Here is a 15,368-nt window from a genome sequence, read left to right as displayed (position 1 = left end):
TGTTGTCTATATGGATTTTAAGAAAGAGTTGACACAGTGGCATTTAAAAGGCTGATTAACAAAATTGAGATTCATGAGACTGGAAGTGGCAGCTGGAATAAATAAATGACAAAACAGTTATTGTAAAAAGCTATTTTTCAGATTGGAAGATGGGAGAGAGGTGATGTTTCCCAAGGTTCAGTGCTAGGAACAAAGTGATTGAATCAAACTTTTTTTGATATAAATATAAAAGATTTGAATATTGGAATACAGAGTAGAATCTCAAAATTAGCCAATGATACCACACTTAGAGGCATGGAAAACACAAAAGATGATACCAATTGACTGAAATGGTATGTATCAATGGTTTTGACTTAAATGTAATCGCATAACTCAAAAGTTTGCAGAGGATACAAAAATGTGGGTGTGCGATTGATAGTGAGAAAGAAGGTTGCATTGTGCATAAGGATACAAATGAACTGATCAGGTGGGCAGAAAATTAACACATAGAAGTAAATCTGGGGAAATATGCCCAATGGAAACATAAATGGTATGGGGCTGGGGAGTGTAGAGAAACTCAAGATCTTGGTGTTCGTGTTTATGGACTCCCAAAAGTAGAAAGAAAAGTAAATAAGATAGTTAAAAAATATAGAAGATATTTTATAGGAGGTATGAGGTTGTAAACTATACATAACACAAGTTAGGCCACATCTACAATACAGTTCTGCTCACTGCATTACAAGAAGGATGCGATTGCATTAAAGAAGGTACAAAGGAGATTTATTTGAGCATGTTGCCAGGGATAGAGAATTTTAGCTAATGTGTATGATTGGATAGGCAGAGGTTGTTTTCTTAGGAACTCAGGAGGCTGTGGTGAGATTTAATTGGTGTTGTATAAAATTATAAATAGCCAAGAATGAATAGGAAGGACATATTTCTGTTCACAGGTAAATAAACAAGGGAATGTAGATTTAAAGCAAAAAACTTATCATCGAAGAATCATAGAATCGTAGAGAATCATAGAATCTACAGTGCAGAAGGAGGCCATTCGGCCCATTGGGTCTGTACCGACAACAATCCCACCCAGGTCCTATCCCTGTAGCCCCATATATTTACCCTCCTGGTCCCCCTGACACTAAGGGGCGATTTAGCATGGTCAATCCACCTAACCCGCACATCTTTTCTCTGTGGGAGGAAGCCAGAGCACTCGGAGGAAACCCACGCAGACTAACCACTGTGCCACCATGCCAATCACGGTGCCAGTGTAGGAGTTGAGGAATTTTTCCATCTGAAGGAGATTGAAGCTCTACCTGTAAGGTACAAGTGCAGAAACCTTTGTCACATTTGGAAAATGCTTCAACATGCGTTTGACCTACAATAATCTACAGAGTTACAGACGAAGCTTCGAAAAATGCAAGAGCTGTTTTTTACACAGCACAGACATAAGAACATAAGAAATAGGAACAGGAGTAGGCCATCTAGCCCTTCGAGCCTGCACCGCCATTCAATAAGATCATGGCTGATCTGTCGTGGCTCAGTTCCACATTCCCACCCTCTCTCCATAATCCTTAATCCCCTCTCTTATCAAAAACCCATCAACCCGCTTCTTAAAAATATTTAGCGAGGTAGCCTCCACCACTTCAATGGGCAGAGAATTCCAGAGATTCACCACCCTTTGAGTGAAGAAGTTCCTCCTCAACTCCGTTCTAAACCGCCCCCCCTTTATCTTGAGGCTGTGCCCCCTAGTCCTACTATCCTTTCTGAGCGGGAAGAGTCTCTCCACCTCTATCCTATCCATCCCATTCATCATCTTATATGTCTCAATGAGATCTCCCCTCATTCTTCTAAACTCTAACAAGTACAAGCCTAGTTTATTCAGCCTCTCCTCATAGCTCAACCCCCTCAACTCCGGCATCAGCCTAGTAAACCTCCTCTGCACTCCCTCCAAGGCCAAAATATCCTTGCGTAAGTACGGCGACCAAAACTGCACACAGTACTCCAGCTGCGGCCTCACCAATGCCCTATACAGCCGCAGCAAGACCTCCCTATTTTTATATTCAATCCCCCTTGCTATGAAGGCCAGCATCCCATTCGCCTTCCTGACCACCTGCTGCACCTGCAGGCTGGGTTTTTGCGACTCATGCACAAGGACCCCGAGGTCCCTCTGCACCGTCGCCTGCTGCAGTTTTTCGCCACGTAAGTAATAATCCTTCCTACCATTATTCCTACCAAAGTGGACCACTTCGCACTTGCCAACATTAAATTCCATTTGCCAGTTCCTGGCCCATTCGCCCAGCCTATCTAGACCCTTCTGTAGACTCTCCACACCCTCCGCGCAATTTGCCGTTCCGCCAATCTTGGTGTCATCAGCAAATTTCGACACCATACACTCGACATGATGGGCCAAATATCCTCCTTCTGCGCTGGAGATGTTCTATGTTTCTATGGTGAGAAATAAGAAACATTGCTTTCAGTCATAAAAAGTTTGGAAGATATTGCATGTGACTGAGGCTATTAATGACCAAATGTAACTTTGATGATGTTGAACCTGTCAAATGAAAAATCAAAATACAAATAATCAAAGGCTGTCTTTCGAGTTAACTATGCTGAAACTTGACAGAGCTTTCAGAGCACTTGAGAAAGCTATCAGAGCTGGTGGAGTTAACAAGATCACTATTGCTTTCAGAGTCCTGAAGCTGAGGCTGCCAAGAGTAACTAACACACTCCAAGTTCAATTTCTGTGGATGCAGTTCATCTCTGACATGCCAGAAAATCATCTACAAAGCAAGATTTGCGACTTGTACAAACAATGGCTAGAATTCTCCAGCCAATGGGATTTTCTGGTCCCGCCAAAGTTGACCCCTGCCGTGGGTTTCCTGACAGTGGCATGGGCGAGGAATGTAAATTGCCATCAACATTGGCAGGTCTGGAAGATTGCGCCGACAGCCAATGGTGAGTAATCTGCACTTCAGGAAAACTCACTGAAGGGCCTAGCAATTCTGCCCAATGTGTTTACTGTGTCGGTGCTTATCCACATAGAACAGAGTGTCCTAATATTGGCAAACAGTCTAAAGATTTTGGGAACATTATCATTTTGCTTATTTGTCACTCATCCACAAAATCAACCACTAAGATTGATAGCAAGAGAAGTGTGTCATGTAGGCATATCTCAACAAAAGAGTGAGGGAATGTAGTCACTGTAGAGGCAGATGACCCCGAATATACTTTTGTACTCTATTTTGGGTACAGCAGCCTGACATGTGTGACTCTAACCATTGGCTGCTCTGGCATAGATGGTCCCATTGTGCATCTGTCGGTGTCCTAGAGGTAAAATGTACAACAAACTTCAAGATTGTCCTATTCTGTGCAAACAAGGGAAAGCAAAAAAATGTATGCTGGCTACTTTACTGATAACTGCAAACTGAAAAGTGTTACAAACTAGCTGCATGAAAACCCTGGGTAGAATTCTCCCATTCTGCTTATGGTGGCTTTAGTGCCGGGCAGACATGGAGAATCAGGTATAGTCCAAAAAGGACCAAGGTCCAAAAGAAACCTGCTTGTGTAAAATCATGTAGCAATTTTCCCAGTGGTGGTTTAATAGCAGGTTGCTCATCCCACTGGCTGGTGGTGCCGAAGGTATTTACATTAATTTACATCTCATGAACGCTCAGTAAATCAGCTAAGCATTTTGTTAGGTCTTCCAATCTTGTGTCATGACATTGGGGAATCTCATCAGCATTCAACCCAATTGCTAATGAATCATGTGCATAAGGGGCGGTCCTCAGTTCACCAGAGACTTTAGAGTAAGTGCAACAAAACTTTTTGCTATAGCGCTGAACTGCTCCTGATGTGCTGTTCAACACATTGCTGGAGCAGACTGGTTCCTCCCTCCATTTCTGAGCTGGTCTTCATAGACAGCATCATGCTGCTGGATCCATGGGCCTTCCTGTGTCACCAAGTTGGGCTAGTACTGCACCTGGGACTGGGGACCACAAGGTCTTCTTGCTCCTAGTGCCACACACAGCAATGTCTATCTGGACAGCATTGTACCATTGGACTCTTGCTGCCAACTCAACACAGATCCAATGTTTAACTGGGGGTGGATTGTGAAGTAGTGGCTTGACGAAGCCAAAGGAGCAATGTGGAAGGAGTACTGTAGATGTAGAATCCATATGGATGAAAGTAAGAAATAACAAGGGGAAGAAGTCATTGGTGGGAGTAGTCTAAAGACCTCTAACAGTAGCTACACTGTAGGATGGAGAATAAATCAGGAGATAATGAGGGCATGTAAAAAAGGCAGTACATTAATCATGGGTGGCTTTAATCTTCATGTGGATTGGGAAAATCGAATTGGCATAGGTTATCCTGAGGAAGAATTCATAGAATGTATTCAGGACAGTTTCTTAGAACAAACTGTTGTGGAACCAATCAGGGATGAAATAATATGTAAGGAGGTAAACAACCACAGAATAAAAGATCCCTTAGGAAACAGTATGGGTAGGATTTTCCAGCCTTGTTCACCTAGAAACCTGAAAATCCCACCTGATGTCAACAGATCTTTCCATGGTCTGCCCCTCAGCTGCTCTGATTCCCATGGGGGAAAAAAAATGACAAATGGAGTACAATGTGAGAAAATGTGAACTTGTTCACTTTGGCAGGAAGAATAGAAAAGCAGATGGAGAGAGATTGCAGAAGTATCTGACAGTCCTGGTATATGAATCACAAAATGTTAGTATGCAAGTATAGCAAGTGATTACAGCAAATGGGATGTTGTTGTTTATTGCAAAGGGAATGGGATAAAAAAGTACAAATTTTTGCAACAGTTGCATGGAGTGTTTGTGAGACCCCACGTGGAGTATGATGTACAATTTTGGTCTCTTTATTTAAGAAAGAATATAAATGGATTAGAAGCAGTTCAGGGAAGATTCACTCAACTGATATCTGGGTTAATTTATGAGGAAAGGTTAGACTGGTTGGGCCTATATCCATTGGAATTTAGAAGAATGAAAAGTGATCTTACTGTAATACATTGGAAGGTGAAAGGACATAAGAAAGTGAACGCTGAAACCCTTGAGGTTGGTTAACTCAGTTGGCTACAGTGTGATGCAGAATGACACAAACAGCATGCTTTCAATCTCTATACAGGCTGTGGCAGTTCATAGAGACCTGCCTCCTTACCTTGCCCCACGCTTGTGGAGTTGTGCCCCTCAAGCTGTATATAATCAATTATTTCTCTTTAAGGAAGAGAGGTGATCCTTTGTGGACTATAGCTAACTACCAATCAACCTAATGTCAGATTTCCATGTTACCATTCTGATATATTAACCACATTGACCTTAATTTATCACAACCTCCCCATGTTTGTTGTCAACTGTTGCAATTAATCACCAACCATTTTTTGTAAAGGAAAGAAACTGAAAAGTCCTTTAATGTGTATTAAATAATGGATTGTCAGGGATGGCTTGCTGATCTGTGAGTTGTTTGTTTTAAGCATGAGTGCTGCAATTTGTATTTGTCCTCGCCTTGTGCTAACTAGGCTGCATACAGATCTGTAATTTATCCTGGGCCATTCATTATCTAATATTTAATTCCATCATTGTAAAATGTTTCCTTACAAATCATGTTTTGGAAGTGGAAGAATGCAGCACCAGGAATCTTCACCTGATTATCATTTGTCACTTGCAGTCTTTTCCAAAGAAAATCAGTTAAGTATGGACAAATAAGCCTATCAGAACCAAATGTTTGCATGAGCGAAAGGGTCTGCTGATTTAAAATAGCCTGCTGCTATTTAATTTCCAAATCACAATTTTGGTAGCTTTTTTGTCACTGTCCTGAACAACCCTGAGCCTTTTCACTTGGGAACATCAACTTGTGTAATGAAGTGTAGGTATAGACACCTACATTTCAGTCCACATTTGAAACTTAAAACACCAAAATTGTTTTATATGTGTGTGTGGTGGCAGCGAATTGCAGCCAGGGAAACTGCTACAACTGGGCTGGATCTATGTGTGAGCCCAGCTCACAGCAATAGGGCATTGTCTGTAACCCACTGAACTGGAAACAAAAGTCGGATGTTATTAAAACCGGTCATTTGCTGTAGGAGCAAATAGGATAGAAACCAGAGAAGGAAAAAGCAACAAAAGAGTTTTTAATCAGAACCGTTAGTGACCATCTTTCACTGTGCATCTAGTTTTAGATTCAAAATCACATCTGCACTTTCTGTGAAGAATAAACTAATCGCAGCTTTTGATTTGAAATTAATGATTACAGTCGGTCTTCAAAATTAACCGTTCTTTGACACATTCTATCTAAAACCTCTTGAGTTTAGGTCTCAGGATAAGTAATAGAGGCAAAACATTCAGAGAGATGTGAATTAAAGAATTTATTCACTAACAAACACAAAGACAGTTCTTTCATAGAAAGTTAACATATGAAATGTGTATCATTTTAAACAGAGCCACAATTTCCTGGTGGGGAAACAGTTATTATAGAGATAATGTTAAAGAATAAAATGAACTAAATGTGCTGATTTAATTAGAATACTTTTTTGTCATAAAGAGAATCCTTAAATATAAGCTCAAACAACTAGAAGCCAGAATCTTCAGGATGGGCACAGGGAGAGCAGAAATTAAACTAACTCTTTTTTGTTTGTACAGCACAGATTAGACAGGCAGAGCGAGGGAGGAAAAAAGAAAAACTTTGTTTGCCGCTAATGGGATTAAAGAAAGAGGCTGACATCACAAAAAAATCACTATTATTAAAGCGACAGCTGTTACACTTGCCATTAGAGGGAAAAGTTCAGACAGTTTTTGGAGATGCGCTCCTCTGATCAGAAAGCCCCGATATATTATTATATGTGGCTAATACGCAGCTTGTCTCGGAGGGCAATGCCCACAAAGGTCAGCCTACTTAATGATTATGCTTTACTTTTCATAAGTAATAATAAGATAAGTGATCAGTTTTTTTGTAAGGAGCCCTTTGGGTGTTCTATGATACGGTAGCATTGCTTGTGTTAGTAGATTAACTGCACATCCGTACACAGGCGGATCTTTCTTCGTGTTAATGGGTGGCGTGTGAGCTAATGGTGGAGGCAGGCAGGGTAAATCTATGAAATGATGCTTTCAGATTGACACAACGGATTAAAGTTTTGATGTATAATTTAATTAAATAACACATACATCGAACACATGGGGGTGAAATTGGTCATCAGTCATAGCATAAACAAAGCAAATTAGTTACCTGTTTTAGATTCGACCCAAATTGTATTTCTATTCATATCGATGAGAAGAAATTCAGGTAGGTGTTAAAGGGGCAGCCAGTTTCTGCTGATGTTGATGACCTATTTAATTCCCTAGGTGGTGCCTGGGTCAGCTTTAGGCACAGTTTACACGCAGTACTTGCACTATGCCGTTCTGCTCCAGAGTGTGGGCTTTGAAAGTTGAGCTATTCGCTTTTTCGTGTTAAATATCTAATAACAACTGTTTCAAAGTATGACTCTTGGCAAAATGTTTTCCACATTTTCTGAACATGATCATTGCTGACTGTCTGTTTCTGTTTGACCCGCTTCTGCTGTTACTCATTATAACTGTAAACTTTTAAGTAAAAATAGATTAAAAATAATTTTATGAAAAGGATTGTTGCTACAACGAGACCACCTTCTAAAGAAGGATCTGGCTCAGTTAGCCAAGAACAACAAATAGAAGAACTTATATTTATATAGCACCTTTAATGTGATAAAATGGCTCTATGTGCATCAGGGTAAAATTTGACACTGAGCCACATAAGGTGATGTTAGGGCAATTGACCAGAGCTTTATGGAAGAAGTGAGATTTTAAAAAGAGTGTCTTATTAGGGGAAACAAGGTAGAGAGGGAGAGAGGTGTTGGGAGGTTATCACAGAGTTTATGGCCAAGGCAGCTGAAAGCAGGGACACCAGGATGCGCAAGAAGATGTAATCTATTACTTTGAAAAGAGTGGTTTTCATAAGAACTTAAGAAATAGGAGCAGGAGTAGGCCATCTAGCCCTTCGAGCCTGCCCCGCCATTCAATAAGATCATGGCTGATCTGAAGTGGATCAGTTCCACTTTCCCGCCTGCTCCCCATAACCTGTAATTCCCTTGTCTATCAGAAATCTATCTACCCGTGACTTAAACATATTCAACGAGGTAGCCTCCACCACTTCAATGGGCAGAGAATTCCAGGGATTCACCACCCTTTGAGTGAAGAAGTTCCTCCTCAACTCTGTTCTAAACTGCCCCCCCCCCCCTTATTTTGAGGCTGTGCCCTCTAGTTCTGGTTTCCTTTCTAAGTGGAAAGAATCTCTCTACCTCTACTCTATCTAGCCCCTTTTGCACTGGGACTGAACCCTTACCACAAGGACTGCAATGCGGAATTCCAACAAAGATGTATATAGATTTGGAAGGTGACAATGCATAGTAGCAACCAGCATTTGCAGATGAGGACAAAATCCAATATGTCCTTATGTGGTCCAGCCACATGTGGCTATGAAAGTCTGTGTCCCCTGGACTTAAGGGAACTAACTTCATTTACACCTCACCAACAGAGAGGACAACGTAACAAAGTATTCAGACCTTGCAACATAACACACCCTCACTGCTTCAATCAGAGTTAATTCTTCTTTCAGAATCAATGCTTACTATTTTGATAATTTCAACTCCTAAGATTTCAACACATCTGGTTGTTTTGTTGAAGATAAGTTACATTTGATATGAGCACACCAGATAATCCGCTGCAAGAAGTTTGTACTGAACATGTTTGTCCAGTGTGTCAGAGGTTGTGCTCTGGTGAACAGCAAGTACCGTTTCTGTGCTATTTTAATGCTATTGTACGGATAGATTTTATGGCCTAGAAATGTGATGACGCATTCAAATGTGAACTAAATGCCACCATGGCAGCGAAGGTCTACATGATCACTGTGGGCTGGAAGTCTGCTACCCATTGTGTTGATGATGGTAGAGGCATATGCCTAAAGCAGGCTTTGGATCCTTGAAGTTGTTGCTGGGCCAGCTTTGTTCGGTAAAATATAGCCCTTAAAGGAACTTCTGAAAGCCAGCAGCATAAAGCCTTTAAAGAATTACTTACCTGAAAATACTGAGATAATCCTAACCTGAGTTTGCTGTGGGATTATTAGTAAAACTGGACCGCAAAACCCAAGGATTAGGAGAATACACCATTGCTTATTCTTTAAATCTAATTCAAACATCTAACTGCTAATGGACAGGTGATAAGAGCAAATCAGTGCAGTTTGAACTTAAGGCAACACTGGTGCTCCAATCAGAATTACAGCAGTCTTAAAGCCCCTGCTTAGTTCACTTTCTCCCTCCTGATTTCTTCCCTGCCTCTCCTGGAACACCTCAGTACCTCTTCCCACAATATAAAATTGCATTCCTCTGAGGCAAGCTGTATGGGGATATCCATCATGCATTAGCTGCTCACTGACATAAGAACATAAGAACATAAGAAATAGGAGCAGGAGTAGGCCATCTAGCCCTTCGAGCCTGCCCCACCATTCAATAAGATCATGGCTGATCTGAAGTGGCTCAGTTCCACTTTCCCGCCTTCTCCCCATAAGCCTTAATCCCCTTGCCTATCAAAAACCTATCTACCCGCGTCTTAAATATATTTAGCGAGGCAGCCTCCACCACTTCAACGGGCAGAGAATTCCAGAGATTCACCACACTTTGAGTGAAGAAGTTCCTCCTCAACTCCGTTCTAAACTGCCCCCCCTTTATCTTGAGGCTGTGCTCTCTAGTCCTACTATCCTTTCTGAGCGGGAAGAGCCTCTCCACCTCTATCCTATTCATCCTATTCATCATCTTGTACGTCTCAATGAGATCTCCCCTCATTCTTCTAAACTCCAACGAGTACAAGCCTAGTTTATTCAGCCTCTCCTCATAGCTCAACCCCCTCAACTCCAGTATCAGCCTAGTAAACCTCCTCTGCACTCCCTCCAAGGCCAAAATATCCTTGCGTAAGTGCGGTGACCAAAACTGCACACAGTACCCCAGCTGCGGCCTCACCAGTGCCCTGTACAGTTGCAGCAAGACCTCCCTACTTTTATATTCAATCCCCCTCGCTATGAAGGCCATCATCCCATTTGCCTTCCTGACCACCTGCTGCACCTGCAGGCTGGGTTTTTGCGACTCATGCACAAGGACCCTGAGGTCCCTCTGCATTGTAGCATGCTGCAGCTTTTCGCCATGTAAGTAGTAGTCCTTCCTACCATTATTCCTACCAAAGTGGACAACCTCACACTTGCCAACATTAAATTCCATTTGCCAGTTCCTCGCCCATTCGCCCAGCCTATCTAGATCCTTCTGCAGACTTTCCACACCCTCCGCACAATTTGCCGTTCCACCAATCTTGGTGTCGACACCTTACACTCGGTTCCCTCCTCCAGATCATCTATATAAATGGTAAATAGCTGAGGCCCCAGCACCGATCCCTGGGGCACTCCACTAGTCACCAACCGCCAATCCGAATAGCACCCATTGACCCCCACTCTCTGCCTCCTATTTGACAGCCAATCCCCTATCCACACTAACACCCTACCCCCAACTCCATGCCCCCTAACCTTCTGTAATAACCTCTTGTGCGGCACCTTATCAAACGCCTTCTGAAAATCAAGAAACACCACATCCACCGGTTCCCCTCTATCCACCGCACTAGACACATCCTCATAGAATTCCAATAAATTGAGGCCCTATGTTAGGTGGCACTTGGGCCTATGCATTCTGTCAGTGTTCTTTGTGCTAGGTTTGCATTAACCAGCTGACATAAACCAATTTCTAGGACTACAAGTCTTATTAAAACATTTGCATTTGGTACAGAATAACATGACAGGCATATCCCTTCCCCTCTCCCGCTGCTGAGGGGCATCAGATATCCATTAAACCTTATGTTTCAACTCCTTGGTTTTGCAAATTCCAGGTTTCATTCTGCAGAGCAATGGATTGCATCTGCGCTGTCAATTCCCATCAGCTCCACCACACTGCTGCCTAGGACCTTCACTCAGTCTATCAAACTTCAGGTCCATCCCCCACTGCTACCAAAGCACGAGAGTATATCTAATGGAGGTAAATCTCAGAGCCATTACCAATAGCACTAAAGCCCAGAAACATTCTCAATGTTACCAAAATACAGAAGCATGTCTATAGCCGATTTGCCTTGCCAATGCTGTTAAACATTAGTGGTAGTAATTGAAATAATGAAATGAAAATTAGATGGGTTCAATGTAGGCAGACAGTGCACTCTACCAGATTACAGCTCTGGTAGTGAACAGGGAAATCCACTCCCAGACATTTATATCCAAGTCTGTGCTGTAGCTATTTTATGATTCTATTATTCTGTAACTCTTGCATTCCAGTTGTTGAGTATTCTTAGTGTTAAAAGGGTAAGTGATATGACTGAAATATACAGACTTTAACAAGGACTGTTATCTTGGAGGGGAGGAAACTCAACATTGACCATCCTAAGTTAAAGGATATTATTTGGGATAAGAAGCTGCCTATTTCTATTGGGCTGGCTGGTCACTTCTTGACATGATTCCCCGTTGGATGTTTTAATTCTCTTATGTTGCTTTAATATGTATTTCTGGTTCTACTTCACAACAGATAGTGTCGAAAATGTTAAGAAGTCACGTGGTTCTGCTGGCCTGGTTGCTGGGTGTGCTTTGCTTGGTCTCTTTTGCTAGTGGATTCTCTCATGGTGCGAGTACTTCTGCTTGTGTTGACATGAAACCAAAGCACATCAGTGCTCACCCACAAGATCCACACAGCAGCTTTATCACTGTGCACACTGACAAGTCTACCTACCTCCCTGGGGACAAAGTACCAGGTAAGGACATCTGAATATTGATGTCTGCTGTTATAGTATAACATATCATTAATTTGAGTGCGTTAGCTATTATAACCTTCATGAGAAGAAAAAGATATTTTTTATGGAGATTTGGAGTAGATAAAAAATACCAGAGTTGAGAACAGGTAGATTAGCCCACTGAAACTGATTCTGCTGGTTACATTTGAATAACGCTAATATTTTTGTCTCTACAATCCTGGTTGGCAGATTATTGAAAACATAATCACTCATTGATCAAAGCAATTCTTCCTGATATCAGTTTTAAATTCATGTTACACTATTTTCCTCTTATATTTTCTAGTCCTACTTTAATGGTAAACTTGAAGTAACATTGTAGACTGATTTGTATAAAATATTTTATATTCTGCATGTAGTTCTATTTTAACCACACTGTTTAGATGACAAAGCTTACAGGCTTGGTTTAGTTCTGTTGCTGATTTTTCAATGATGTTACAATATCAGCATAACATTGGCTGAATTCCCCTGGAGATTTCACACTGTTCTTCTCACACTGTATTTGGCCTTGGTCAGCACAATGAAATAATGCATTGACATTGTGAGCACTTCATCTCATTTGTTGTAACAGCCACCATGCTCCACTAGACTCCAATCCAGGCTTGGGAGTAAGCATTCCCAGTATAGAGAGCCCTGTCCTGTCCTCTTGCCACTATTTGTATTAATTTGCAACAAAGAAGCTCTCAAAGCAGTCTGTCTGCCATCTTATTATGCTCTTGCTAGTTACAGCATAGTAAGAAGTCTCACAACACCAGATTAAAGTCCAGCAGGTTTATTTGGTAGCATGAGCTTTTGGAGCGCTGCTCCATCAGGTGACTGTTTCTTGGGTGCATCCAAGAAACATGGACATCTGAGGAAAGCATTGTTTAAATTGATTTGTCCTCTTGTTCATGGGTGGTGGAGGTTTGAGGCAGTGAAGTACTAGGGTCAATCCCAGTAAACCTCTGACATTGGATACTGATTCAACCCTTTATATTGAACGGTATTGGCTGTTTCACAACATCTATTCACTTAGTAATTGATTTGCTATATTGACCAGCAATTAAATATAATTTCATGTAAATAGAATCCATAGAATTCCTATAGGACAGGAAGAGGCAAATCCCACGCAGGCCTTATTCCTACAACCCCACACATTTACCTTGCTAACCCTCCTGAAACTAGGGTCAATTTATCATGGCCAATCAACCTATCTCGCACATCTTTGGAGTGCGGGAGGAAACTGGAGACCTGGAGGAAACCCATACAGACACGGAGAGAATGTGCAAACTCCACGCAGACAGTGACAGTACAAGAAGAGACACCAAAGATTATCAAGTATTGCTTTCTATTCTATAAAAGATTTTGCAAAATTGTAAGCAAAGCAAGGAATTTGTTCTGGAAGGTGCCATGTGAATACAAAACATCGCTCCTCTTCACTTCTTCCACTGTGATCTCAAATGCCATGCCCAAAATGATGTATGTTCTCTCCCATGGTCAGCCAGCATTGATTGTTACACAAAATTATTCTCAAAGATGTCAGCACCTCTAGCAAACACCTTATATCTTCACTTTAAGATGAATAGGCTAGTTTTAAATGGTACAGGCTAGCTTTAATAGTACTAGCAAATAATGATATTAGGCCTCTGATAATGCGTACAGCTGGATTACATGCAGAAATCATTATCATGAGAAGGCAGCATAAGGTTGGCATGCTGCCTGCATTATGCTGAACTGCTCTAGTTTCATTACATATACCTTTATCTGTTCTTGGGAGATTTAATCTCCCTTGTCTTCTGAGGACCAGAATACAATATGAGTAAAATCAGAGTCTTTCTTGTCACTAGACTTTCTCTTCCTTTTGTATGAGCCTCATGTCAGTATTCCCATTGGTGGGAACCCGACAATGGATGGAAGGGAACAGGTTGCTGGTACAATTGTACACAGATAGAAATTCTAATGCTGCTCCAGTTGGGATTTTGTGCAGGCTGGGCAGAGACATCGGAATTTGCCATAGATCCCAGTTCAGATGGGTTTCTGCCAATTTAACAAAGCTGAACAGAATTGTAATCCTGGGGAGAATGGGCTCATCTTCAATCTCCATCTTTCCCAGCAGCTATTTGGGGAAGTCCAGATTAGTCCTGGGAACCTCATCAGATATTCCTGTGGTAGACTTTCAGGGATCTATGTTTGATGGTGTGGTTCTGGGTTGTAAGTGGAGGAGCACTTTGTAAATTAACCTTGCGGACTGTAATCAGATCTGAGAGAGTTTGAGCAGCAGTCACTTCAGAACAAAGACATTACCGGTGGTCCTTTTGGCCTTTGGTCTGATTGACTTCTATCTCCTGTACTAGCAGAATACCAAGCCCAGATTCTGTCAGATGGGCACCCTTGTTCCCTCACTATAGGTGTTGGCACCTGACCCTCCCTCATATTCAATGACCCCATGTGTGGTATTTTGCAGTATCAAAGCAGCAGGAGGAAGTTTGAAGAAATACAAAGAATTTCCTGCTCCTGACAATGTGCAGAAGATCTGTTCCCCCATCACTGCTGGGGGGTGCAATGGCATAGTGGTTAGTGCTGCTGCCTCACAACGCCAGGGATCCAGGTTTGATTCTCGGCTTGGTTCACTGTCTGCGTGGAGTCTGTGCATTCTCCCCATGTCTGTGTGGGTTTCCCCTGGGTGCTCCGGTTTCCTCCCACAGTCCAAAGATGGCTGGTTAGGTGCATTTTGCTCAGATGAGGAGGATCGTGACAGACACCTCCAGACCCTGAAAGATGCCCTCGTAAGAACAGGATATGGTGCTCGACTCATAGATCGGCAGTTTCGATGCGCCACAGCGAAAAACCGCACCGATCTCCTCAGAAGACAAACACGGGACACAGTGGACAGAGTTCCCTTCGTCGTCCAATACTTCCCCGGAGCGGAGAAGCTACGACATCTTCTCCGGAGTCTTCAACATATCATTGATGAAGACGAACATCTCGCCAGGGCCATCCCCACACCCCCACTTCTTGCTTTCAGACAACCACACAACCTCAAACAGACCATTGTTCGCAGCAAACTACCCAGCCTTCAGGAGAACAGTGACCACAATACCACACAACCCTGTCACAGCAACCTCTGCAAGACATGCTGGATCATCGACATGGACACCATCATCACACGTGAGAATACCATCCACCAGGTACATGGTAAATACTCTTGCAACTCGGCCAACATTGTCTACCTGATACGTTGCAAGAAAGGATGTCCCGAAGCATGGTACATTGGGGAGACCATGCAGACGCTATGACAACGGATGAATGAACATCGCTCGACAGTCACCAGGCAAGACTGTTCCCTTCCTGTTGGCGAACACTTCAGTGGTCACGGGCATTCAGCCTCTGACCTTCGGGTAAGCATTCTCCAAGGCGGCCTTCACGACACACGACAGCGCAGAGTCGCTGAGCAGAGACTGATAGCCAAGTTCCGCACACATGAGGACGGTCTCAACAGGGATCTTGGGTTCATGTCGC

The 15,368-nt window shown here is 42.4% G+C and overlaps 1 protein-coding gene across 1 annotated transcript in view; it reads left to right on the top strand.

Moving 5' to 3' along the window:
- Positions 1–6,866: 6,866 nt before the first annotated feature.
- Positions 6,867–15,368, top strand: part of reeld1 (reeler domain containing 1) — a 36,491-nt gene continuing 27,989 nt past the window's right edge. Inside the window, exons 1-2 of the mRNA XM_080199518.1 lie at positions 6,867–6,878; positions 11,612–11,834. Of these exons, the coding sequence (XP_080055644.1) occupies positions 6,867–6,878; positions 11,612–11,834 (235 nt within the window). The remainder of the gene's footprint in view (positions 6,879–11,611; positions 11,835–15,368) is intronic.

Source organism: Carcharhinus amblyrhynchos, chromosome 1 (genome assembly GCF_965287045.1).
Source record: "Carcharhinus amblyrhynchos chromosome 1, sCarAmb.v2.hapA, whole genome shotgun sequence".
NCBI lineage: Eukaryota > Metazoa > Chordata > Chondrichthyes > Carcharhiniformes > Carcharhinidae > Carcharhinus > Carcharhinus amblyrhynchos.
This window is presented reverse-complemented; position numbering and strand designations above follow the sequence as displayed.